The following is a 27,355-nucleotide window of genomic DNA, read 5'->3' on the forward strand; positions in this document are numbered from 1 at the left end:
ATTTGTGTTTTCTTTTGTTTTCTCATTCATTCACTGCCGTTTCGTTTTGTTTTCGTTGCCTCTTCCTCATTCCTTTTTCAAACCTCGAAACCAAACAAGGGTTTTCTTTTTTTTTTTTCTTTTTTTTTTAATTTTCCATTTTTTCCCTCTACTTCACTATCCAATTTTCTCCTCGCTTCGAATTTGTTTCCTTCCTTGATTCTCACAAAAACCGTTTTCCCCTCTCATCTATTCAAATTTCCTGGAATTTGCAATTCTGGGGCGTGTTTCAAAGAAGTCAAGCTGCAGGACCCTCTGTGTTCATCTTGTCCGGTACCCATGATTGTTTTTGGCTGAAAGTTGTTCACTTGGTTGCTGGGTTTTGGTAACTCAAGTTGTTGAAGAAGGGTAGGGGGAGGAATCAGTGTGGTTGTTGAAAAAGTGGGGTTTAGGGTTTTCGGCGGGTTGGGGAATTTGTGATTGAATTAGGGTTGTTGAGTGCATGAGAGGTAGAATTGAGTTGTGATGGATGTGGAGGAAACTGAGGAGTTGGTGTCTTTGGACACAGATTTGTTGCAGCTTCAGGAGGTGTCTCCTTTTGCACTGAAATCGAGTCATTATGTAGTCGAGGAGCTATTTACGCAGTGGCTTTCGCTTCCAGATACTTGTCGCCTGGTACATACATACGTAGTTCATTTGAACTGAATCACTTATGCTTTTCTATTAATCAATGAATGATTTTGGCTATTCACTTGACTAGTGGACATGGTGCAGAGATATAGAGTTGTGTAGAGTTTTTTAACCCGCAAATTGAGAGTGTTTTTCTTTTGTTGCATGGGGGTTTTAGTTAGCAGAATTGAATTAAAATGTGACCGAAGATGTTAAAAATCCAAAACAGCTGTGAAGATAGAAAACTTTTGTAATGGTAAAATACCAATCTTTTGAATGATAATTAAGTGAGTTAATTCCTTACGACTTGTCATTCCAATTGTGCTGGAGATTGTGAATCCCTTGAGCTACGTGATTGTAATTAAACCTTTTGTATACATTTACACTTATGTGTATGCTCTTTAGTGAATAACTTGTTGTTTGAGCATTCCTTTTCTTCTTTTTAAAGTAGCTTTTTAGTGTACAATACTAGGAGTTCATGCCACTTTGAAGAGATTTCTGATTCTCCGATCTTGAAACTTTACTTTCCAGTTTGGCTTTTATAATTTAAACACAATAAATGACCCTTTCCATCTCTTGCTAAGTGCCTTGATGGAACTTTTAGATTCCAATGACCTAACCATAGGGAGGTGGCCTCCATTTCGATGTCTTGAATTGCAGTTCTGACATTAGACAGATAGTTGTTATTTTTTTTTGTCCAATTTAATCGGAATCTGATAGAGGGTTCTAATATAGGAATTATACTGCTCTTATGCTCATTGTAGTCAAAATCGCAAGCTAAGTAATAGAATGTACGATTTTATGCTTATGTGGTGCCTGGGTGAGTTTGCGTGACATAAAATTCAGTAATGGGTAGAATTGCAGCACAGAATCGGAAACTTAGAAGAATTGTAGAGTTTCTTGATCTGCTTGCTGTGAGGTTCGAAAGTGTTTTGCCCAATTTGGGTTTATACAATCCTAGGTCTATAAACCAAGTGCTCACTAACCCTAACAAGAAAACTGAGAAAAGCCATTGTTTGTCTTCATCTTCAACCTCCTCTCCCAAAACATGACTCTGCTGCTTCTAGCCCTCTTCAGTGTTTCATATGGTTCTGTTATGTCAGGCTGCAGTTCTATCCCCTTGTTTGTCTAATTCGATTTTTCTGGTTTGCTTCTCTTTCTGTTTGCTGTTTGTGACAAAAGAGATGGACAATGTTGATCTCTTGAATGATTATGATTTTAATTTGAAGGATCTATATTTTAGGTCTAGGTGTTTTGTACTAGAGGTAGGCACTGCAGTACTGTAGTAGGCACTTACAGTTGTTTTGTTGCGAGTTATGAGTTCCATATGAATTTATTTATTGACTTTCTTTATGCTTGTGATTGTGAATTTGAGTTTAATGAAATTAATTTGTGTGTTTTAATGGTATCTTTCTCTTATTTATGTAAATTTAATGAATATGATGGGTTTAATGAATCTTGTGGAATGTTATACTCTGTGATACATTCTACTATTTTTTATTCTTTTTCCTCTTTCTTTGAGCATAATTGTGAGTTTGACTACCATGCTTTTGCTAATGTGCTTTCATTTTTAGATCATGGGAGGAAGTCTTGTAATGTTGAGGTTCTATTGATATTTTGTAGCTTGACGGTTCTAGTTTATCATTTATAAGTCAACTTAAGCACTAGCTTTTATCTAATGCCAACCGATAATGTTATTGTGAGATTTTTGAAGTGATGTCTTGGTATTATGTCATTTGTCTCAAATCAGGTGCATTTACAGCCATAATTTGAGAATTGGAATTAAATTAAATTGAATTATCCAAAAGTTGCTAAAATATCAAGTTTTGGTTGGGAGTTCATTTGGACACTAGAGGAGTGTGCTATTCATATTTTTTAGTTAAATTTAGATTTTTAAGGGCAATCAACATGACACATTAAAAGGAAGTTATTTCTTTCCCTGTAGAAACATCATAGAAATAATATTTATGAGCAATAACTAGAGTCTATTAGAAAGGAGAACAATCTCTGTCAATAACAAAATGTGGAAAAATAAGGGTGTCTTTGATTGTACCTTTGTTTTTCAAAACTATTTTATAATTTATAAAATAGCTTTCATAAAGTTCACAGTGTAGAAGTAGGGATGATGTAAAAGTACACAAAAGAACATGAGAATAGAAAACCAATTCAACTTAGAGATGCTTTGTTTTATTGGTTATAAAATCTTATAGAGATATTAGTTTAAAAAATGGTTTTCAAAAACTACTCTTTCCAAACATGATCTTTTCTTTATTTTGTCATTTTTAAAAATAAAGCAAACAGGCTCAAAAACTATGATGTTTGACCCCGTGACAATGTTAGCTGTAATGGCGGCTACTGAAATATGACATTTTTAGCATAGTATTGACAAAGGAAATTTGAGAATTTGTTTTCTCCTTTCTTGCAGTAGGTTTAGGGGAAACATTTCTATTTGTAATTTATTTTGCATGTGCTAAAACTATTCAGGAAAATAAACATCTCCAACATAAACCATGAGTCTTCTGTGCAACCTGAAAATCAATAGTTGGCCTGGCCTGGATTAAGTAATGAGGGAAATTTTGTCTTTTATGCTTATATAATAAAATAGATAATTCTTTTACTATGTTTGATGACTCAAACTGGTATTATTTGTTTCCCCTCCCTGCTCCTTGCTTCTTTTGTTAAATCTTCTTATGCATTGTGATGGAAGTGGTTGAACTCTCACATGATTCACATAAGGCTGAATTTTAAGCTGTGCGATTTTATAGAATAAATGTTTTTTGAGAATCACCTAAAAGCAAAAAAGGGTATTAAATGATTTTCATAAAACTTTAAATAATCATATAAACGGAATAACATCTCATTAATAGTTTATGTTTAATAGCAAGGCTATAGACTAGAGTAACTAAGTTATGCAGTCATAGTACTATAGATGCCTTACTGTATTTTTGAATTACCATCTTCAAAACACCACCATTATTTGTTGTTTTTTTCTTACTATATTTTTATGTTACATTCATCTTCATTTGTTTAATTTTCATTGGTGCATTATGGAAACAGGTTAAGTCATTGCTTGCTGATGCAAAGGCAAGAGCTGCTTTGAGTGCACTTGAGAACTCAACAAGCACAAATGCTTCTTTGTCAAGCAACTCTCTACCTTCCTTGTTTCCCGTAGGGAGTACACCACCACTTTCACCACGTAGTTCATCTGGTTCTCCGCGTACCACAAAACAAAGGAATAGTCCTTCATTAGGATCTCCACTAAAATTAGTCAGTGAACCTGTAAGGGAGGTCATTCCACAGGTATTTGTTAGTCTTGACTAATTCTTTATTTTTTCTCTATACCTCTGGTTTGGTCATACTAGAAAGAATCAATTAATTCGTTGTTTTATAATACTAGCATTGTTTTGAATATGCTTGCAGTTCTACTTCAAAAATGGCCGTCCACCACCAAATGAAATGAAAGAGCATTTTCTGTATCAAATTGAAAGTCGCTTTTATGGTCATTTGAATGGTCTGCAATTACATGGTTAGAAGTCCTTACTGAGAACATGATATTTTTGAGTTAATTTGTTCCATATCCTCAATTATGATAGTTATTTTGTAGAAAGGCCAGTTCCTTTTTCAACTTTTGTTTAATTTGCAGAATTTAAGTCCGTTGCAAAAGAGTTGTGCAAACTTCCCTCATTTTTCTCCACTGCTCTCTTCAGAAAGATTGATGTCAATTTTACTGGAACCATAACAAGGTACCAACTTTGTTGTTGGATCATTTCATTTGAATATGTTGTTGCATCAGATGAAATATTTTTGAAGTTATTGAATGTTTCAACTCTAAATCTATCACAATGTCTGAATGTCGGGTGTTTTATAAATGCTAAGAAAAGTAGAGTTGCCAAATGTTTGTTGATAGAATGAGCTTTTGAAAGTGGCTTACTTGCTAAATGAATGTGTTACGCTCTTTGCTATTGGGTTTGAGATGGAGATTTGAGTATTATGAGGTGTTTAAGTACCTTGATTGAGGTTGTTAGAGATTCCACGTCGACTAGAGATAAAGACTACGGGGGACAATGCGGCCTGGCTCACCCCTCATAGGCCCACAAAAAGCCCGCATAGAATCTACGGGCTGATTTTTCTAGCCTGCCCCGCATAAGGGTTGGCCTGCGGGCCAGCCCGTATAAGAAATATTATTTAAAATAAATAATTTTTTAAATAAAAGTTTTGAATTTTTTTTATTTAGATGTATTAGGTAAATGTTCTCATAATATTATTTTCACGAGACAATGTAGTAAGATATTATTAAAAATTTCAGAATGTGAAATATGAGGCTACATGAAGAAAATATAGGGGTGTAGAAAAGAATTTTCTACATTTTAAAGTTATGCAGGTTATGCGGGCCAACCCACCCCGCCCCGCACTTGGCCTACGCGGGCTGCGGGGCGGGCCTAAGCGGATCAGCGGGTTGAAATGAGCAACCAGCCGTGCGTTTTTTTTCAGTGGGGTGCAGGTCGGCCTGCACGACCCGCCCCACTTTGCCACCCCTAATAAAGACATTTCATAGTATATAAATGGATTTAAACTTCACCTTACGAACCGGTTTTTTAAGGACGACTAGGCTTAAGGTTCATTTCTAAATATGGTATCAGAGCCATTTAGATTTTATCGTAGCGAAAGCTTGTTGGGCTTATCAGATCATTCGCTATCGAATCACTCATAAATATATAGACTCACGTACGAGTTGGCAAGTCTCGATGTGAGGGAGGCGTGTTGGAGATCTCACATCGACTAGAAATAAGGATATTTCATAGTTTATGAATGAGTGCAAACCTCAACTTATATACCGTTTTGAAAGATTGAGTTAAACTTAAAGTTCACTTTTTAATAAAGGTGTTTGTTTAAGTGTTTTGTTCTCCTCCCTTAACTACTAGCTTGGAAGGTAGGGTCTTTCAAGTGTTTGACGAAAATAGTATGTATGTTCAAATTGTTCTTAGCCATAAATATATATTAGAATGTATATTTTTCTGGTTTGTTTCTGTATTTTTGTTCATTGTTTCTACGATGAAGAAGATTGAAGAAATTATTACCTCTTGAGTGATTATGATTTTAATTTAGATGATGTATATATGTGTTTGTATATATGAGCTCTAGATGTTCCTATCTTGGTGTTTGTACTGGGAGTTGGCTTACTGCAGTAGGCACTCACAACTTAAGTGATTCTATTTGCACCTTATGAGTTATTTATGAGTTTAACGACTTTATTTATTTACTTTCGTATACATATAATTACGAATTTAAGCTTAATTAAGTATTTGATGTCTATTATGAAAGGATTTTTCTCTTATTTATGCCATGTTATATGCTATGATGTACATATACAATCAAGGTTATCAGACTCGAGAGTCTACTCAGACTTGTGGGAGGTTTATAAACTCGACTTATAAATGGGACTCATAAGAGTCCACATCATATAAAAATTTAATAAAAAAAATATTCATGATACCAATTCCATAATATTGAAATAAACTAGTTCATACATCAACAAAACATTAGTTGTCAAACTGATAAGATAATTAAATAACTAAAACAACACAAATGTTATCAAGTTTAAAAGTCTCATTCATCTTATCCTTTAAGGACATCATCTTCAAGATCTTAATCACCATCTTCAGATGAAAATTGTCCATCTACATTATCATAAAAAACTATATTATCAAGATCAGCTGCATCTAGAATTAAATCATTTAAACTTGTTCCAGGTAAGTCAACATTTACACCATCATTTTCAACCTGAGTTTGCTCAACCTCAACACTATCTCCTTCTTCAGTTATCCATTCATTATAAGACTCAATATCATCAAATGGAAGAGCAACAATTTTTCTAATTTGTTTGTTTTCTACTTCAAGTTATACATGACATAAACCAAGTCATTCATCTTTTTTCTAGTGGAAATGATTCTTCTTTTTGTATGAACCTATAATTAAATATGAAATTTTAGTAAATATATAAAACAAATCAAGAAAATTAAAAACCTTAAATAACTTCATGAACTTGAATCACCATTTCAAGTGAACTCCAATTACGCTCACACCCTGAAGAGCTACAAGTCAAACTCAAGCGAAATGAAAATATATAATTCACAATAAAATAAATGATTTTGTACTTTTTTTTATAAACCATACTAAAATTGCAAATCATTAGTAAATATTATCCAATTTGAATATACTAAATATCATAAAGTCAAATGTATATATGAACTCACAATGACAATTATAGTCTTAAACATTGCTCAATATAAACTAAAAATTGTAAGTCACTACTTATTGCCTTTTGATTAGAAATAAGAACAGTATTAATTTCATCCCCTCCTTGAGCATCTCATATAAATAAGACAATTTTCATCAAGAGATAATCCTACCACTCTAAGGTTTCCAACATCATGTGAGTCATTCCATGCATCTCCACTAGTGTCCCACATCTTAGTGTTCCCTTGGTTGTATTAGTCACTTTTCCTAGCAAAAAGCTATAAATGAATATCGATGTTATCGATATCAGAAAATGAAAAATATTGGTAACTCAAAATTTCTTATTATATGAGATGCCATAATGGGTTATGGCAAAAGCATCGCAAACAAAAAAGAATATATATATATATATATATATATATATATATATATATATATATGAACACATATGTAGAATTAATGATAATAACAAGTCTAGATTTTAGAATTTTAAGTTCCAAGAGTTAAAACAAGAACAAAACATATGATTAAGATCCTAAAGTTTTAATCATCTAGCTCTTCCTCAATCCCAACATAATTATCTTCAATGTTATCTAATGAGGCATATTCCTACTCCTCTTCCCCTTCAGAGAAAGCTTGGTTAAAGTTTAATAATTTTTCAATATTTTTAGACTTAGAGTTAGAACTATTAGATTCTAATTCACCGACTCCAATTGTCTCTTTGCCCTTCCCATGTGTTGAGGCCAAAGTTGCACCTCCTCCTTTTTTGAAACTTGAAAAGATCTAATAAAAATACCACCACTTGATGGTTGGTTTCTTTTATTATTTGCTTTTCTCCTTGTGTAAATTATTGGCTCACCAACACCTGAAACTTCATAAACAGTTGCCCAATTATAAGTGGGTTCATCATCAAAAACCAACTCATTCCCCCTTTTCATCATCATTATCATCATTATCAGTCACTTGCCCCACCAACCACTCATTGCACTCATCAATGTCATCAAGTACAATAAGATCAATTTAATCTCCAATTTTGTATCTTTGGGCAAGTTGTCGATGTAAACCAAATCATGCAACTTTTTGTGGTCAAACCTATTTTTCTTTTTTGAATGAATCTACTTTATGAATATATAAAGTAATATTTAGTTTCTTCTTACTTCGTAAGTATATAACAATGAAATGAGGCATGATCAACAATTATTACTTGTTCAAATATACTCCAATTGCATTCACATCTTGATGAGCTACATGTTAAGCTTAAGATTTTGATTGCTAGCCTTTGTAGATTTGGAGTTGCATGACTCCACCATTGAGCTATTGTTAGATATTATGAGATATTATAGATATTGTTAGATATTTCTATCTATGTAATGGACTTAGCCCACATTTTCTGTATGTTTCTTTTTCTAATATAAACATAACCTTATGTGTTCAATATACACAAGGAATTATCCTATTCTTCTCTTCTTTTATTTTAATATGGTATCTAGAGTATAGGGTTAGAGTTCATTTTTTTGGTGAACCCATTATTCACCAGTATTTTCCATTTGTCGTCCCACCGCCTCCTTGACGTCGGATTCACCATCGGAGTCTCGTTGATCCGTCATCGTTGCTGCTGCCACCAATTGGCCAGTGACTGAATCTGTCATTGTCATCTATGGACTCTTTCGCTACCACTATGCCTAATCCATCTATTTATACTAATTATGTCAATGTTAATCTCTCCATTGACAAATTGGATGAAACCAATTATGACACCTGGGCCTCATTAAATTATGGCTCAAGAGTTAAGGTTATTTGATCATCTTACTCGTCCCAATGTTGTTGAAATGAGGTTTTCCGTTGGTTGAAAATTGAGACTTAATTATACATTGTTATCAAATCTACCATTCACTCACCTTTCAAACAATTTTTTCGTATCTGAGACATGTTCAGAAGTTTGAGAACAAACAATTTTATTATACTCCAATGATACTCAAATGTCTTTATGGTGTGTGTCAAAATCTCCTCACAGTTGTTGTTTCCATAGGTTTTGATTGTACAATGGCAGAAATATTTGGGTAAACTTCATGCTCTTCATCATGATTTTAATGAGTTATTGTCTCCTACCTGCACTTCGTCTCAAGAACCATAACAAAGATCCAAGTTCTTCATGTTATTCGGAATCTTCTTCTACTGTGTCCAATTTTACCTTAGGTTACCATGACCAATGGAGCTAGGGTACCATCAGATGATGTTGGTAGTATTAATATTTTTCTTTCTTTATCTATTGATAATGTTCTTTCTCTCTAGGTCTCCATTTAACTTATTATCCATTAGCCGTTTCACTCGTTCCCTTGATTGCGTTATTTCTTTTACCTAAGATTCTGTTTCTTTACAGGACTAGAGTTCAGGACGGATGATTGACATTGGATGTGAGTCTCATGGACTTTATCCACTACAGATCTCTGCACAGGTTGACACGATTATGGATTCTCCATCTTTCATTCATGCTCGGTTGGGTCATACTAGTCTTGCAAAGATGCAACAACTTGTTCCAAGTTTTTCTAATGTATCAAGTTTATCATGAGTCACGTCAATTAGGAAAACATATTCATAGTTCTTTTCCTAGTATCCTTTTGCCTTAGTTCACTCTGACATTTAAGGACCAAGTCATATCAAGTCTAATTTAGGAAGATTTCAGTATTTTGGTACTTTTATTCATAATTATTGAAGATGTACTTGGGAGATTTTATGAAAAACCGTTGAGTTGTTTTTGACATTTCAAATCTTTTACAATGAAATTAAAAATCAATTTGGAATTTCCTTCGAATTTTGCAGAGTGATAATAAGCGTGAATATCTTTCTCATTCTCTTAAAAAATTTATGGTTTCTCATGGTATTCTTCGCCAAACTTCATGTGCTTATACACCCCAACAAAATGGGATAGTTGAGCGTAAATATAAACATCTTGTTGAAACAACTCATACTATTTTAATCCATGGTGCGGTTCCTCCGCATTTTGGGTTATGCTATTCTTAGTGGATGTTATCTCATTAATCGCATGTCATCTCCTATTTTAAATGACAAAATTCCTCATTCTATTTTATTTTCACATGACCCTCTCCACTCCTTACTATTAAGGTTTTTGGGTCACATGCTTTGTTCATAATTTTAGTCCTGGTCTTGATAAATTATTTCCTAGGTCACACAAATGTGTCTTTTTAGGGTTCACTAGATCACAAAAAAGATATAAATGTTTCACATCTTCTCTTAACCATTATTTTATTTCAGTAGATGTCACTTTCAGTGAGTCTTCGCTTTACTTGAAGTCTTGTCTTTCTCCTTATGTGTCTTCATCTAATCAAGTTAATATTCCTCTTGTTGTGCCTAGTGCACTTAATGATTCACCACCTCCACCAACTCTTCATTTGTATAGTCGTCATCAAACGTCCATCGTCCATTAGATGACTCTCTTCTAGTGCTAACACCTCCACCCTCTCCGGCTTTAACAATTGAACCTTATCTTCCTATTGTCATCCATAAAGGTATACGTTCTACCCGTAATCTCTTCACATTTTACAGCTTTGAGTTACCATAGACTATCTTAACCTTTTTATACCTGCCTTTCGTCTATTTCTTTTGTATCCATTCCAAATTTTGTAGGTGATACATTAGCCCATCCTTGTTGGCATCAGACCATGCTTGATGAAATGAATGTGTTTCAGTATAATGGAACTTGTTCCTTTACCGTCTAGGAAATCTATTGTTGGTTGCAGGTGGATGTTTGCTATCAAAATTGGTCCTGCTGGTACTATTGGTCATCTAAAAACTCACCTTGTGGCTAAGGGTTATATCCAAATTTTTGGTTTAGACTATGGTGATACTTTTTCTCCTGTGGCAAAGATGATTTCTATTCACCTATTCATAGCCATGGTTGCTCTTCAACGACGACCTCTCTCTCAACTGAATGTCAAAAATGTCTTTCTTAATGGGAATTTGTAGTAAGAAATTTATATAGAGCAACCTCCTGGTTTTGTGCTCAGTGGGGGTCTTCTGGATTGGTATGTTGTCTCCACAAATCCTTATGTGGCCTCAAGCTGTTTCCCAGGGCTTGGTTTAGAAAATTTAGCAATGTTGTTCAACAATTTGGTATAACTCACAGTGAAGTAGATCATTCGGTTTTTTACCGTCACTCAAAGTGCTGAGTGTATCTATTTTGTAGTATATGTTGATGACATTGTTCTTACCGTCAGTGATCACTGTGACATCTCATAAGTAAAACAACATTTTTGTCAACACTTTCCGTACAAAGATCTTGGCAAACTCATATTTCTTGGGGACTGAGGTAACACAATCTAATACTGGTATTATTTTCTCTCAAAGAAAATATGTATTGGATATTTTCGAGGAAATTTGGTTGATGAATTCAAAATTTGTTGATACTCCCATGGACCCCAATGTTAGACTTCTACACAATCAAGGGGAGCCTCTTTCATATCCTAAGAAGTATAGAAGATTAATTAAAAAACTGAACTATCTCATTATTACTCGTCCTGATATTTCCTTTGCAGTCAGTGTGGTAAGTCAATTTCTTAATTCTCCATATGAAGACCATTGGAATTAATTTAGACTACTTAGAATTGTTTAAGTATCACACAAGGAGTTGTGGGCTTTCACATGGTAGTAGAATCGAGATACAAGTAGTGTATCGGAGAGCTGATATTATGAATCGTAAATTGTTTCGTATCGTAAATCGTAAGATTCATAAACATTAAAAAATTTAATATGTACTTAAATATATAAGATATGTATACATGCAAGATACAATAAATTATATATATATATATATATATATACCACACAATTTCACTAAAACAACCTTTAAAAAAATAATGTGGTGCATAATTAAACAAATTTTGTCTATCTTTTTTTATTTACTCATTTTTTAAAATCCACACTGATTCACACAATACGAAATTGTTTCGTTTCGCGATTCAGCGATTCTTCGTGCGAATTGCACGATACAGTTACGATTCAAGGACGAAAAAGATTCTTCAAACGATTTGTATCGTGGGAGGGTGAAACCGTATCGTTTCGTACGATACGTATCGTGAATCGTAGGATACTAACTACTTTCTTGATTCTTTGACAAGTCATCGCCAAATAGTCAAATTCCACTGTTATAAGGAGACAACTCAGTTAAATTTTTTTTTGTACATCTTTATGAAATGAAACTTCAATGATCATTTAAGTACATTTGCTCATGGGAGCATGATATGTTATTACTTGCACAACATTTTCTTTCTCTATTTTTTAATAGCTTCAACCATTATGTTAGTTATGTAATGCTTATTTTTTATTTTATCACAAGCATCAACTACTTTAAAAAAAATAGTAACCCACTCAGTAGTGGCCATAAAATTAATTAAAGGTATTATTTGGGAATCTTTCCATCTGCCAGAGGCTATGCTAATAGAGTTGTCATTAAATCATGGTCTCCGGGAGGAAGAAAACCACTAAAGATTATATGAATTCATATAATAAGAGTTTCTTGCTCAGTTAAAAGGAAACCATGAAAAATAGAACATTCTAGCTATGAGATTGTCTCTATCTTCTAAGTTGAATGCCCTCTCTAGAGGACCACTCTTTCTCCTTTTTAATGAAGTATTTGAACAATTGATTTCAATTCAATTGAGTATTCAACATTGAAACTTTAGTGCTCACCTATTCAAGATGGACAAATTTTCAATAAATTGGCTTTTACTTAAGTGTATGTAAGAACTTTTAAAAGTTTTTTGATAAAAATTTCAAGACCATGACTTGTTTCCCCCTCCTTTTGTTCCTTTTCTAATAAGCTGACATAAGCCCATAGAAGAGCATAATTAACTTGTTGAACATCTTTTGAAAAAACACTTGGAACTTTTGAGTTAAAACTTGAAGAATTTGATATTATTGTTGACATTTTTTTTACTCACTAAATACATCTAAATAAAATATTGCCTCTATTTGAAAATAAATGAATAACAGGAAAGAATGATTAGTAGGAAAGAATCTGTTGAAGAAGCCATATTGACTAAAATATGACTAAATTATAGTATATAACTGGGACAAATCTTATTTTAGAGTTCATTTTCTAAGATCAAAGACTATCCTAATAAGGTAGGTTTATTGGACCTATTCTATCACTCGTTACGAGACCTTCCACAAATATATAGTCTTATGCTCAAGATGTTCAATTCTCGGTGTGATAGTGTATTGGAGATCTCATATTGACAAGAGAAATAATTAAATTATTGTATATAAGTTAATTAAATTTTATTCTAAAAGTCGGTTTTGTGACTTTAAATTAAATTTAAAGTCCACTAAGAGAAAGAATAAAAATAGTATCCTATATTTAAAGGTGAGAAGAAATACCAGACAAAGAAGACAAAAGAAGTGACGGAATGCACTCCCTGTAAAATCTGACAAGAACAAACAAAATCGAATAAATTTTTTGAATTCAAGCACCACTTCAAATAGTTGTCAGAAGAATACGAAATTGAACACAGATACAACCCTTCAACTAGTTTTCATGGCTGCACTATGTAATAGAAAATTGAAAGTGACATTTTGAAAACATTTATGAGATATCCGAAACATTTATTTATTTATTTTTTAATTTTGATACTGTGCGGATATGTATTTTAAGTGTATCCAAATGTATCCGTGTTAGATACATCCTCAACATGGGTACACTGGCTTCAAGAATGTGTTAATGCATCACATGTTATATGCAAATATGTATAAATATCTATATGTATACGTGTGTGTGTATATATATATATATATCTTGTGTTCGCATTCCATGATTTATGATTCTGTGATTCTGTTTTCCCTACCCAAGTATCTTGAGTTTGACTACCTTGGCTGGAGTACTGTAAAACACAGTTGTTCATTTGTTCAAGACTGATGTTTATTGTGCTTCTGCAAGACATTTGATAGTTGCTTAGTCACATAAGCAGCAAAATGCCTTGCCTATTAGATATCAGTTAGGAATAAAGTTGAATGTGCTTTAAGATATCATTGATTGTTGTCCAGTGTTTTACAATTTTATTTATTGTTGAGATGAATCACATAATTATTTTTAAAATGTAGCTGGGATTGATATCACCCTCACCTTTTTTCTATGCTTCTTGTTTTTTTGTGTAAAATGTCTTTTATCTTAATGGATCAAGACTGGCTTTCCTAGAGAAATTGAATGTCAACAGATTAAATATCATAATTTTCTACGTAGCTGTTAGATCTGGTATTGGTACTGCCTGTTAAACTAATGTCTCTATTTCTTAACATATACTGTAGGGATCAATTTATAGACTATTGGATTCGGGGCAATATGTTAGCTATGGATTTAACCACACAAATATATACCATATTGAAGCAACCATATCGAACATACCTTGCACAGGTTTGCTTTCTTTTATATGTTGTCATTTGTGTAGTCCAATGTAGTTTTGCTATTTTCTGTTTCTCATTGAGGACTATAAGGAGCTTTAAAATAAATATAAAAATTGCATTTGGATTTTCTATTTTGATTGCAGGATGATTTCAAGCCTGTCCTGAGGGAACTGTTGTCCACTCATCCTGGATTGGAGTTTTTGCAAAGCACGCCTGAATTTCAGGAAAGATACGGTACGGTCATATTAATTAGATAGTATGTTTATTTATTAAAATTTTAGGTGAATCAATATATATCACTCTGGTTGCAGAATCATATCTGTATAAGTCTGACCTGTGTGGTTCACTAATATGACAAAAAATGCATCTTATTGAACATATTAATAATGCACTTTAATGATACAGTATATATAAACAAAACAAAAATTATTTACCTATATACATACATGATGTCTCTTTAAGTCTGATTTTTTTTGTAGTTTCCTTTTTTGGTTACCTTGTCAACTTCATTTGTAGTTTTTTTCCCTTTCGTAATTCATTATGAGGATATCATCTTTATGAAATTATATTGTTATAATGTACCAACTTGTGTTGGTGTAAGTGGAAGGAGCTCGTAAAAAAATAGGTCCAAATGCACTTGTCAACCTGGTCCAAGATGTGTTCCGGCTAGGCCTGAAATGAAATCTTTTCACAATGGGTCAAAAAATTGGACCCGACCCAACTAGGTTGAACCTGTGGTGGGTCAACCCACCTAAAAAAATCACTAATTGGAAAGATAGTGTTGAATTAAAGTTTGAATTCTTCAAGTTCTTATGAATTATGTGAAAACTTGGAAAATTTGGAATTGATAAACAAAAGTAATGTTAAAACATGGAAAAGTTTATGTCGATTGAGGAGTGCATTAGTGTGACCCTTTTTTTTATTCTTTAATTCATTATGAATTATGTATTATGTGGAATCTTAATTTTCATGTATCTTGTTTTTGTTAAATATATAAAAATTTAAAAATTAGATTTTTTTATTTAAAATTGACTGTTTTAAAATTTAGTTAGGCCAACCCCTTTAACCTACCAATCCGTAGATTATATATGCTAAGTGAACTAGGTCGGGCCAGCTGCTTTATAAGGTGGGCCAGGATAGCCTTTGTTAACAGCTATTGGCTCGGTTCCCTTAAGCACGCTGTCTTAGTTCAATCCCTAAAAATATAAACTTGGGAGAATACTCTGGGAAACCAAAATAAATATCAATTATTAACATAAATATAACTTGGGATTCTAACTTTCAAGAGTCTTATCTAGGTGGGTTGTCATCATAATATAATCAGTACAATCAAATTACCATATTAGATATACTACGTCTCAGGAATTTGTCTCACTGAGCTTCAACTTCAGAATTTCAATTCTTTTAACATATTCTTGTGTATAAGGTTCCTATTCTATATTTGTTATTGAGAAGTTCTCAGGCTATTTCTCACTGCTGTGCTATGTGTTTTTTAAAACAGCTGAGACTGTCATACATAGAATATTTTACTACATGAATAGGTCAGGAAATGGCCGACTTACACTGAGAGAATTGAAACGTGGGAACCTAATTGATGCTATGCTACATGTAGACGAGGAAGAAGACATTAACAAAGTACTGAGGTAAAGGCTTTTTAGCTGAAAAATCACTAGATGTTCCATTGGAGGCATACATTGGCACAAACTCCTATAGAATAATGCTCTTACCCTGAGAAAGTGGTCGTGCTCCTTATAGTTATGGAATTCAATGGAATGTTTTCTCCCTACACTTGTATTATGAAAGGCTGGCTAAAGAACTAGAACAAGTAAAATTTAAGGGTTGTTTACTTTAAATGAATGTTTGTTTTTTTTTCATTTCTTGCTTTAACTACTAATTGGAAAAGGAAAGTTTGGAAGCATTAGTGAGAGACAATATAGAAACATTTCTGGTTGAAGAACAACTGAACAAGCAATTGCCTCAAGCTTATACCTCAAATCTCAATGTATAGTAAGTGGTGGAAAGAACCCAGGAATATCTGATCATGCTAATATAATCAACTTTTGGTTTATGCTTCTATATACATGAACTGCTGGAGGAATTATGCAGGAATGTTTAATCACCCTAATCTTAATTAGGAATCTATTCCCTCCCAAATCCATCACCTAAATTATGGTCCTTAATTTTAGGTTTCAAGACTTAAAACCCCACATGCAAAACACCAAAGATAATCAAAGAACATAGCTTGAAAGATTTGAAGGTCAGAAGAGAAGGCTGGGAGGAAATGGAGATTCTCTGAATTATGAATTTGATGAGTTGTTATTCCGTTTTCTTTGTTAGCTAGATCTGAATATATTAATTGAATTGAATAATAGAACAGTAAATATTCTGACAGCTCTATCCCGTATCATTATTGGGTTCAAAGAAGCAATTAATGTGTGGGCAACTTAGTTTATTCTTACATGTGCTTAGTCGATGTTCAGTCTTGAGAAATTTGATCCAAAAGATATTGTAAATTCATGATTGGCTTTCATTTTCAATTTAGTTATCTCTGTAGAATTCATTTTTTTTTGTATTTGCTTCATTAATTCTCTTATGGAATTTCAGGTACTTCTCATATGAGCACTTTTATGTCATTTACTGCAAATTTTGGGAGCTCGACACCGATCATGACTTTTTCATTGATAGAGAGAACCTTATTAAATATGGGAACCATTCTCTAACCTATCGGATTGTTGATAGAATTTTTTCCCAGGTCTGTACATATTTTACGCTTTTGCCAATGTGCCAAGTTCAGCTCTGCTATACTGTTTACGGATGAAACAAGCTCGCATTGAAAATTGATAATGTGCCAAGTTCAGCTCTGCTATACTGTTTGGAACAAAAAGAATTATGAACTGATTTGATTTATAAATAAATTTCTTCATTTGGAAAGTAATAATACAAATATTTATTAGATTTTAAAATCCATTTTTATTTATCTTTTAGAAATTCACTCAAATTTGATTGAACTTGATTGTAGTTTTAATTATTTGAATTGACAATTTTGCTTGTTCGATGTTGCCACTGTATATTCTAGGGCAATAAAGTAAATTACTTAAATGAAATGAGTTCCATTCATTTTTCATGTATCCCAAATGTGGAATTTGATTTGCAAATCATTTCAATTTTTTCCCCTGATAATGTCTTCCAAACAAGAGAACTGATTACCTCAATCATTTTTGTAATTTAACATATTTTAGGGTAATAAAGTAAACTTTACGTAAATGAAATGACTTCCATTCATATTTAAGGTATCCCAAATGTGGAATTTGATTTGCAGATAATTTCAATTATTTTTTTACCTGATACCGGACAAGAGAACTGATTACTTAAAATCATATTTGTATTTTAACATTTTCTCTGATGTATATGATTTCAACTGTGCTAGGTTCCAAGGAAATTTACCAGTAAAGTTGAAGGGAAGATGAACTATGAAGATTTTGTTTATTTTATACTTGCTGAGGAAGATAAGTCAGCCGAACCTGGTCTAGAATACTGGTATTCTTCCTACACATCTTAAATACTGGAGAAACTTTTAGCAACAATAGAAAGTACATCTTGAATCATAGAATGAATGCAAGTTATTTTCTTCACTGTTTGACTTACTCTGAAAATTTTCTAATAATAATATGGGTAATCCTAATATTTGTTTTTTATTGTTTTAAAGGTGCCATTTCCGTGTTTGTGTTAAAACTTTCTTTCATCCAGACAAGTTGAATAGGTATTTCATTAGTTGTTTTTTCTGTTATTCATTTGCATCCCACGAAAGTGGGAGTGCAAAGACGGAAAGAGAAAGAAAGTTAGGGGAGGTCACCGGTTTCTTATGTGGAAGGGGGTAGAAAGTTAGAAAATCAAAGAAGAGTGTGTGAGCCTTCTGCCCAAATGTGGGATGAAATAAGTGAAAAGTTGAAATAGCACAACATAATTGATTATGTCGTGTTTTTCTACCACATCACGTTAAAAATCACCCTGTAATTGATTATGGAGTGACATATATGCGGTCATATTTTTTTCAATTTTTTAAATACAATAAATAAAATAATAATAAGAATAAAATTAATATGTAAATAAAAAATTTTATGAAAATAATTTGATCTGTTTTTTCTTCATTTTTTTTAATTCAAACTGCTTTCATTTCCACTCATTTCTTACCTCTTTCTTTTCTTTTCTTTCTCATTCCACTCCCTCACTTTTCATTATATTCTCTCAAATTTACACTAATATAAAAACACTGCTAACACAGTTCTGACACTCTCCCTCAAGATGGTGAATAAATGTTCTCCATTCCCAACTTGGATATAATTCATTCAAAGCTTTTGCCATTCAGCCCCTTGGTGAGTAATGCAATCCTAGTTTGCATGGCTTTGTGTCTTTTGTTTTATATTTTGGGGTGCGGATATTTGGTGGGATTTGGTGGTTAAAATGAGTGAAAGAAACCATGAAGTATTAGTGTATGGAGAATGATAATGAAGCTTAAGAGAGGTTAGGCCAACTCCTAAGAGGTTCCATGCTAAAACTCTTAGAAATAAGGCTAGTAAGGAGTGAGATAAGAGACTAGTTCAGGCTGAAATTTGGCAGCAATTCAATAGTCTATTCAAAGCTAATTTACAAGGGGGATAACACTTGTATTTATAGTGCTATGGGCAGTTAATGTGCAAGCTTCAACCCTAAAAAACTCTCCACTCATAGAAGGACACATGACTATCTCTAATTGGAGCAAATCCTCCCAAATTAGAGGTTGACAAGTGTCCTCCTCTAATTGAAGAGAGTCCTCTCCATTCCCATGAAGACAAATGGCCTTTTGGCATTGGTGGGAATCTTCTCCATTAAGGGATGACATATGGACCTTCATGCATTCCTTGCCACTCCATACTTTCTATTTGCACTCTAGTAATTTATTTGTGCACCCTAGATGGTCTAAAGTTGCATTGGATCTAAGAAGGTCCAATTGTACCTCTAGCTAGACTCTTTCTTTTTCTATTTACACCCTATTCTAATTGGTCCAATACATGGTCCATGAAAATTGGACCAAAACATGGCCCAAATATAAGCCTAAAATAAAACCTATACTACTTTATACAATGTTTATAAAAATAGAGAAAAATGGAAGAGCAGACAACAATTAATTTTCCCTGTCTTCTGAGCTCCTTTTTCTACTTCCAATCTTCTTAGCCTAATGTTTCGAGGCTGGTTTTCATCAGTGAGTATATTTGCAAGTTGGCTTTGAGTGGACACGTATGAGGTGCAAATCAAGCCATTGTTTAGATTTTCTTTGACGAAGTCGCTTTCCACCTCATTATGTTTAGTTCTATCATGTTGCACTGGGTTGTTGGTCATACTAATTGTAGATTTATTGTCACAATATAATTCAGATTCATCCCACCTTATCTTTAAATTTTCCAATCCAATGCTCAACCATAAAAGTTCACATATTTCTTGGGCCATTACTCAACATCCTACTTCAACACTTGATTTGGCCACCATACTTTGTTTCTTGTTCTTTCAAGTCACTAGGTTTCCACCGAGGAAGGTGCAATATCCAATAGTTGACCTTGTATTCATGATTGACCCCTCATAATCAACATTCATATATGCCTTAAGACTTACACTATTATTTTTTATGAACAAAATATCTCTTGGCATTTTTAGTATATACTGGATAATTCTAAGGGAAACTTGTGAATGCTCTTCTTTTGGTTAATGCATAACTTGGTATGCTCACAACAAAGGCAATGTCTGGCCTAGTGTGGGATAAGTAAATGAGTCTACTCACAAGTCTTTGATACTTCTCCTTGTCCTCAACAACATCTTGCTCCACAGTTTCTAACTTTGTATTTGGATCAACTAGTGTACCTATTGGTCTGCAGGTTGTTTTACCTATTTCTTTAAGCAAGTCAATAAAATAGTTTTATTGAGGCTATCAACTCAATAAGGTATTAAAGAAAACTTACTCCATGGAAGAATAAATAAATCTTGTGGCATTCATGAAGAACAAGGAGAAAAACAAGAACAAAAATGCAAATGAAAGTAGAGAATGAATTAAAACTAGAAGGAAAAAATATGCATCATTTAGAAGGGGTTCAAAAGGATTATTGCAATGAAGTTTCGCTATGCTAAGAGAAGCTCTTCAAGATAAGAACCAAAGACAAGAGTTTTGTACTCTTAAGGCACACAAAGAAGCTCACAAGTCTCATTCATTCAAGTTTAAGTTTATAAGAGAGTCTTTGGCCTTATTTATAGATGGAGTTTTAGCCAAGATGGATGAAGATGGGTTTCAAGTAATGTGAACACAAGAAAATGAATTCTGAGTGTGAACACAAAAGTAATGATTACATCTAGTGTAAACACAAGCCTAATGATTAATGTTGTCGAACTCGTAACTCGTAAGAGAATCGAAAAGGAGATGAAAGATTGTAACTCAAGGATCGTAATTCGACTCGTGAAAGTTACTAACAATGTTACAATTACATTTATAGTGTTACAATATATATTTATGGTGTTACAATATATATTTATAGATAACTTAAAAAAAATATTAGAAGTCTGATGTGAATTAAAATTATTGGGAACTTATAATATTTTAAATGGGCCAAGTAAGGCTAAAATAAATTTAGGGTTTTAACTTAATATTGCCGCTCACTTCCTCTTGCGGCTTCAAAATACTTCTCCAATGACTTAATTTGAATTAGGGTTGCAATAGGCTAGATATTAAAATTGGGCTAAGGCTCAAATGTTTGAATTAGGTTTTAGAGTTTATTTTGGGCAATACCTCTTCACTTTCATGCGCCACACGCCATCCCATTTAATTTGTTCATTTTCCGCCACGATCATAGCCTCACCGGAGAACGCGTTGTCGCTGCTACCACCGCACAAGACCATCGAAACTGCTGTTGCAAAACCTCATTCTCTTCGCTGGAGCAACCAAGTTCCATTTTTTTTGGCCAAAAATGGCTGCTCATGAGTCACGATCCAGGATCAACAATCTCTACCAATCCTCTGAGCTGCGCCTATTTTCTGGCTGAGTCACCTCGGCTGGCCCTCCAAACTCGCTGACTCGTGCAAGTATGCGAGTAAACTCACAATCTTGACAACACTAATGATAATGCTTAAGTTAATGAATACATTTAATGTATCAGTAATCCTATTATTAACACCAAGTTAAGTTCTTGATCTTGGTTTAGCACATGGATAACCCTTGAAAAGATGGAGAGGCACATGGGGCATCCTTGAAAAGGGCAAAGATAGTGAAGTAGTTAAAACTTTCACATGCACATGAAAGTGACATGTGTAAGTAGTTACAACTAGCACATAGCCTTAATGGCCTGTTTGTATCCAACGACCAAAAGCATGGAGGCATAGATTTAAGCAGAAAGCACAAAAAACAAAATGAGAAAAACACAAAAAATTAAACATTTTCTTTATGGTAACTTTCCACTCAATCCCGGGAAAAATGTTTTAAAATTTAGGTATAAATTTTAGTACCTACATTTTGGTGCAATATTCAATTTAGTACCGTGATTTAAAAAAAAAATCAATTTGGTCCTTATGTTTTTTAAAATGTATCTAAATTGGTCCTTTCCGTTAAGTCTCACCTTACGGCGTCAAGTGTTGCTTATGTGGCAGAGAGAGGTGTTGATGTGGACTATGAATTTAAAGACACATCAAATTGGGTTTGTGTGAGGTGGCATGAAATTGGGTTAGGGTTTCTTCTTGTGATTTTGGATGGTGGGCCATGTGATTTTAAGAGTCATAATCTTTTTTAAGTGTAGATGAAAGTAGTGTCGATGTTTGTAGTCATCCTCGCCATATCCCACCTTATTGCAACTGCAGAGGAGATTTCTCTCATTTTTCTCCAAACCAAACACTTCCTTCTCCTTACAAACCCATTACCCTTATCATGAGACCTTCCCTTCACTCTTTCCATAATTTTTCTGAAACATTTCTGGGTTTTCTTTAGCACCGTCTCTTTTCTCTGACACCGTCTCCGGCACGAGACACTATCCACCACCTTCGGGTCCCACAAACATGCGAACCCCTTTTGCCCACAAACTTCGTGTCCGATTCCGACCACTTGTAGAGACTCACGTACGTTGCACGCACCTGCACACGTGCATCGTTGAGACAATTTGATATGCATATAGTCTTCTTCTTATTATTCTTCCTTTTCAATTCCTTTATGTGTAACAATGAAAAATGAAAAGGAAAGGAGAAGGGTTGTACGAAACTAGATTCACATCTCGAAAGTTCTCAAATCTGGTTTGGACATAAGGCCTAGGACTGTTTCTTCCTCATCACAAAAGAAATTGATCGTCTGCAAGGGTGAAGTGTGAATGAATGCTATCACTCCAATTGCAATTAAAAAACCCTAAATCTTCAATTGATTTTTCTTTAATTTCTCAATCTTGCTTACAATTAAAAATTCGTAACCCCTAATTCAAATTCCAGAAACCCTAACTCTCAATTCATTTTTCACTAAACTAATCTAACCATCAATGTCACTTGACACCTCACATCTCATACTAAACCCAATCCCATTTCTCTCTGCCATGGTTATCAAACTCGCGAGTCAACTCGTTGACTCGTCCGAGTTACCGAGTTTACGTACCCACTTGCCCTTACCGAGTTAACTTGGATGTAGACTCGATTTTTGAGTAAAATCGTCAGACTCAGAGTGAACTCAGTGAAATTGGAGTGAAATTGCGAGTCTAGTCTGAGTTGGTGAGTTCAACTGGGTTTTTGTTTTAACCCAAAACGGTGTCGTTCTGAATGGGGAAAATTAAATGAAATCAATTGCCCTTAGGGTTTCGCATTTCGTTTTCGTTTTAGTTTCACTTTGCGTCTTCTGTGGAGTGCGAGGAGGTGGTTCGTCTTCTTCTTAGGAGTGCGGCAGTTGTGGCGATCGAGCGGAGCACGCCCGGTGGTGGCGATTAGGTCGCGGAGTCGTGCCGTACAGTGGTTGCGGGTTGCTAGTCGACAATGTCGTTCATCATATAGGGTTAGAGATGGGTGGTGTGAAATTAGGGTTGCATTGTTATGTAGTGTGATTTAGGGATTAAGGTTTTGTTTTTTTTATTGGGCTACAGAATACAAGATGGGCTCCAAATTGGATTTTTTATTTATTTAATTGAGCTGCAGAATGATGTCTGTTTTTTTTAATTGGGAAAGTTGCTGTAAATTTTATCTTTTTCTGGGCAGAAATTGAATTTGGAGGAGCAGTAGTATTTGTATGAACTTTTATATTTTAGACTTGTTATATAATTTTTATTAGGTCTAAATGTAGTTATTCATTATTAATTGTTTTTTAATGTGAAAGTAAACTCTTACGAGTTTACGGAGCTCCCACGAGTCTACGTAGACTCACGAGTTTGACAACCTTGTTCTCTGCCATATAAGCAACTGTTGACGCTGTTTGATGCGACATAACAAAAATGACCATTTTAAAAAACATAAAGACCAAATTGATTTTATTGAAAACCACTATACTAAATTAAATATTACCTAAAATGTAGGGACGAATAAGGTAATTAAATATAAAATTTATGCATAATCAATTATGATATAACTGATAATCAATTATGCATAAATATTTTATTATATTTATTTTAAAATTATAATATAATAAATAAATATTAATTTTAATATTTAATAAAATAAATTGTTTTACTATATAATAATTAGTCTAATAAAAAAGAATATTTAATCAATTAATTTTATATTGATATGTGTAATATATAATAATTCAATATTTTACAAATATATTTTATTATTATTCGTAGCCGCTTGTGTTCGCCGCCTCCACTCCCGCTCACTATCACCGTTGTTGTTTTTGTCTTATTATTTTATCTGATTTTCTCCTCACTCCTATTTTCTCTATATGCTCCTCCCTTATTTTCTATTGTCTGTTCTGCTCCCTCTCTATTTGCTCTTAGATACTATGTTCCCTCTTTATTTTCTCCTATCTACTATGTTCCCACTTTATTTTCCTTATCTATTTTCTTCTCTCTGCCTTGTTTTTATAAAGGCCTGTTTTGTTCACTCTTTATTCTCTCTGATATGTACCCGCTAGCCTTGTTTTATGAGAGCATCACCACTGTTTACCAATACAAACGATTTTATTTGTATTCAATATTTATAAATTTATTAATTATTTTATGCATTAACTTATGAATTATATAATATATGTTTAGTTGTTTTATATATTGGATATTATTTTTCATACATCTCATTATTTTTCGTATACCACTAACTCTTACTGAGTCAAGTTACGATTTTTTTATCTCCTTTTCGATCCTTTTATGATCCTCGAGTTTAACAACATTGATTAGAACTTCCTTGTGGTGTTGAACTCATAAATGGAGACTGCTATTTCTGCTGCTGAAATCCTTCATGCACCTCAGTGGAGCTTGGAGTGACTTGGTGATCTTGCCAACACGTCATCAAGGAACCATCGCTGAGTTGTATCTTCCTTCAGTATGGCATCATTCTTTCTGGTTTGTAGACCCAAATCAACAGCAGCTACTTGTTTTCCGAAGCGTTCAGGCACTGTGATGTGTCATCCTTGTTTCGACTTCAATTGGCTCTTGATGAAAACTCTAATTGATGGAAACTCTTGTCAGTAAAAAAGTAAACTCTATTTCTGCAAGGAAGTAATGAGGAAGAAACAAGAAGAGCTAAAAAGGAACTCCCAAGCCAGAGGGTTTCCTCTTGGCTCCCAAATCTAAAAATTATATACTCATGAGTCATGACCATAACACTCTCTCCTCTCTATAACTAATTTCCATCCGTTTGTTACTGTTTCCTGTTTGAAACTGAAGGTCAAGTTTCTTTGACCTGTATCGGTTTCTCAGTAGAAGCCTAATGTCGGTGCTTAACAGATTCCCTTCTCTGATCAATGAGCCTCATTCATAGCATTGGGATTCCTCATGAATTTCAACTAATATGTAGCTGGCATTTTTCCAGCATATTGCATAATAAGCACATCATTTGTAGCAATGAACACATTTGGCAATGTCCTTCAATTTAATTTTAGAAGTTGAATTGCTGCAATTTTTATCTCTTTTCCTCAAATTTTTAATAGAAACTATTTGTAATTCTTGTAGGTTCAAATGCATTGATTTGGATGGAAATGGAGTGCTGACACCAAATGAAATGCAGTTCTTTTACGAGGAGCAGTTGCATCGGATGGAGTGCATGGCCCAAGAGCCTGTGCTTTTTGAAGATATATTGTGTCAGATTGTAGATATGATTGGACCAGAGGTTTCTCTTTGTTCTTATCCTTGCATGCATCTATGTTCTTTTTACTTGTTTTTTGTTATTCTTCTGCATATGGCAAGTGGTGACTGTCCTACATTTGCAGAATGAGGGATATATGACATTACGAGATGTTAAAGGAAGCAAACTTTCTGGAAATGTTTTCAATATTCTTTTCAACCTCAACAAATTTATTGCTTTCGAGACGCGTGATCCATTTCTCATACGACAGGTAGAAATAAGTTTGAGATCCTATAATGCTGACATGAAGGCTTTAGTAATGTTGGTTACATCTGATAACGAGTTTTGTTTAGGAACGTGAGGATCCAAATTTGACCGAGTGGGATCGTTTTGCACATAGAGAGTATATTAGGCTTTCCATGGAAGAAGATGGTGAAGATATGTCAAATGCCAGTGGAGATGTCTGGGAAGAATCACTTGAAGCCCCTTTCTGAGGTTAATTAGGTAGGTGGTTAAATACAGCCATGTATTCATTTAATAATTTGGTTTAGTTCACACAAGAAGCTGGATGTTCTTGTCTCTTATAATCTTGTCATTTCCCTAATTAAATATCAGCATTTTGGACTTTATTTTTCTCCAATCTTCATCTTTTGTTCTCTGGGCTTTTTGGTATAAATCTCTATTTAGTGATTCCACACCTCACCTGTGTTCATCCTCTATGTATTATATATATATGGAAAGATACATTTTGTGCTCCTGTAAAATTCTTAAATAAAATATTAAAAATGTCTCCAAAATTTGTGTTATTTTTGTTCCTCTAAAATTTAAACATATTTTGTGTTTGTTAATAATATTGATAGATGGAAACCTTGCGCGATTGATGGTCTAAATTACACATCATCTTTCCGATTATTCTTATTGCAACAAGGACCTAAAAGTTATTTAAAATTTTAGAGGGACGGAATTTTTTTAGGACGAATCTAATATATTTGAAAATTTACAAGGATGAAACACATTTTACCCCCATTGTTATATAAACCTAGGTTAATAGTGAAAACACATTATTATTATAATATTTTTGCTGTCAGCGTTTATGTTGTGAGTGTCAAATTCATGAATCTATGTGACTAAGGTAATACCCCAACTTGCGAAGGTAAGATTGTGTCGGTCTACTACAATGTATACCTTGAAATTTTAACAATGTAGGCCTTTCAAATAATATTGGCGCATATGACTCGGTTGAAAATGAGAAGTGTTGGAAATATAAAAACTTTCTGGGAATTTTACCTAAGTCTTTACAGTTTGTTTGGGAAGCCTTCTTTGGATTGTATTCTAAATCTTAATAAACATAACATAGCACATCGTCATAACAGTGGATATGTTATTCAATACATTTGGTTTTAGGCCTAAATGGACATCATAAAAAATGCAGGTGAATCAAAGGCTGTGGATATGGGTGCTTCTGTATTCTGGCCCCTGAATGTCTACTAATAGTGTGCTGTGCTCTAGAGAGAAGTTCCCCAGATATCTGTTTTAGTAAGAAACTAAGAATACCAAGTGCCTTAAACAGGGTACTAGCAGGTGCAGATTTATTGTTCTTGTTCATATACATATTTCTTAGAATTATCTTATCAAATTAAATTTCTGTAAAAAAATCATGGAGTTTTTTTTTTCTTGAGCCTTTTGTTTCCATGTTTTGGTATTTTTTTTTTCCTTTACAGATTTTATCACCGGTCAATTGTATTAAACTTTTAATGCTTTTCTTGTTATACAGTGAAGAGAAAATGTCATATCCTTTAAGTTA

The 27,355-nt window shown here is 33.6% G+C and overlaps 1 protein-coding gene across 1 annotated transcript; it reads left to right on the forward strand.

The window, feature by feature from the left end:
* On the forward strand, positions 1 to 27,355 carry LOC137824069 (serine/threonine protein phosphatase 2A regulatory subunit B''beta-like). Its single transcript, XM_068629513.1, has 13 exons — positions 1 to 654; positions 3,706 to 3,948; positions 4,069 to 4,174; positions 4,292 to 4,391; positions 14,206 to 14,311; positions 14,445 to 14,535; positions 15,803 to 15,944; positions 16,906 to 17,053; positions 17,729 to 17,838; positions 25,440 to 25,596; positions 25,697 to 25,822; positions 25,905 to 26,055; positions 26,984 to 27,355. Exons 1-12 carry the CDS (start codon positions 505 to 507, stop codon positions 26,043 to 26,045), a joined length of 1,620 nt encoding a protein of 539 aa, XP_068485614.1. The 5' UTR covers positions 1 to 504; the 3' UTR covers positions 26,046 to 26,055; positions 26,984 to 27,355.

Source organism: Phaseolus vulgaris, chromosome 8 (assembly GCF_000499845.2).
Source record: "Phaseolus vulgaris cultivar G19833 chromosome 8, P. vulgaris v2.0, whole genome shotgun sequence".
In the NCBI taxonomy this organism is placed as follows: domain Eukaryota; kingdom Viridiplantae; phylum Streptophyta; class Magnoliopsida; order Fabales; family Fabaceae; genus Phaseolus; species Phaseolus vulgaris.

Coding starts and splice junctions, on each gene's coding strand:
- LOC137824069 (XM_068629513.1), top strand. CDS start 505: ATGGATGTGGAGGAAACTGAGGAGTTGGTGTCTTTGGACACAGATTTG. Junction 4,392..14,205: donor TTTACTGGAACCATAACAAG/GTACCAACTTTG, acceptor CATATACTGTAG/GGATCAATTTATAGACTATT. Junction 15,945..16,905: donor GACATTAACAAAGTACTGAG/GTAAAGGCTTTT, acceptor ATGGAATTTCAG/GTACTTCTCATATGAGCACT.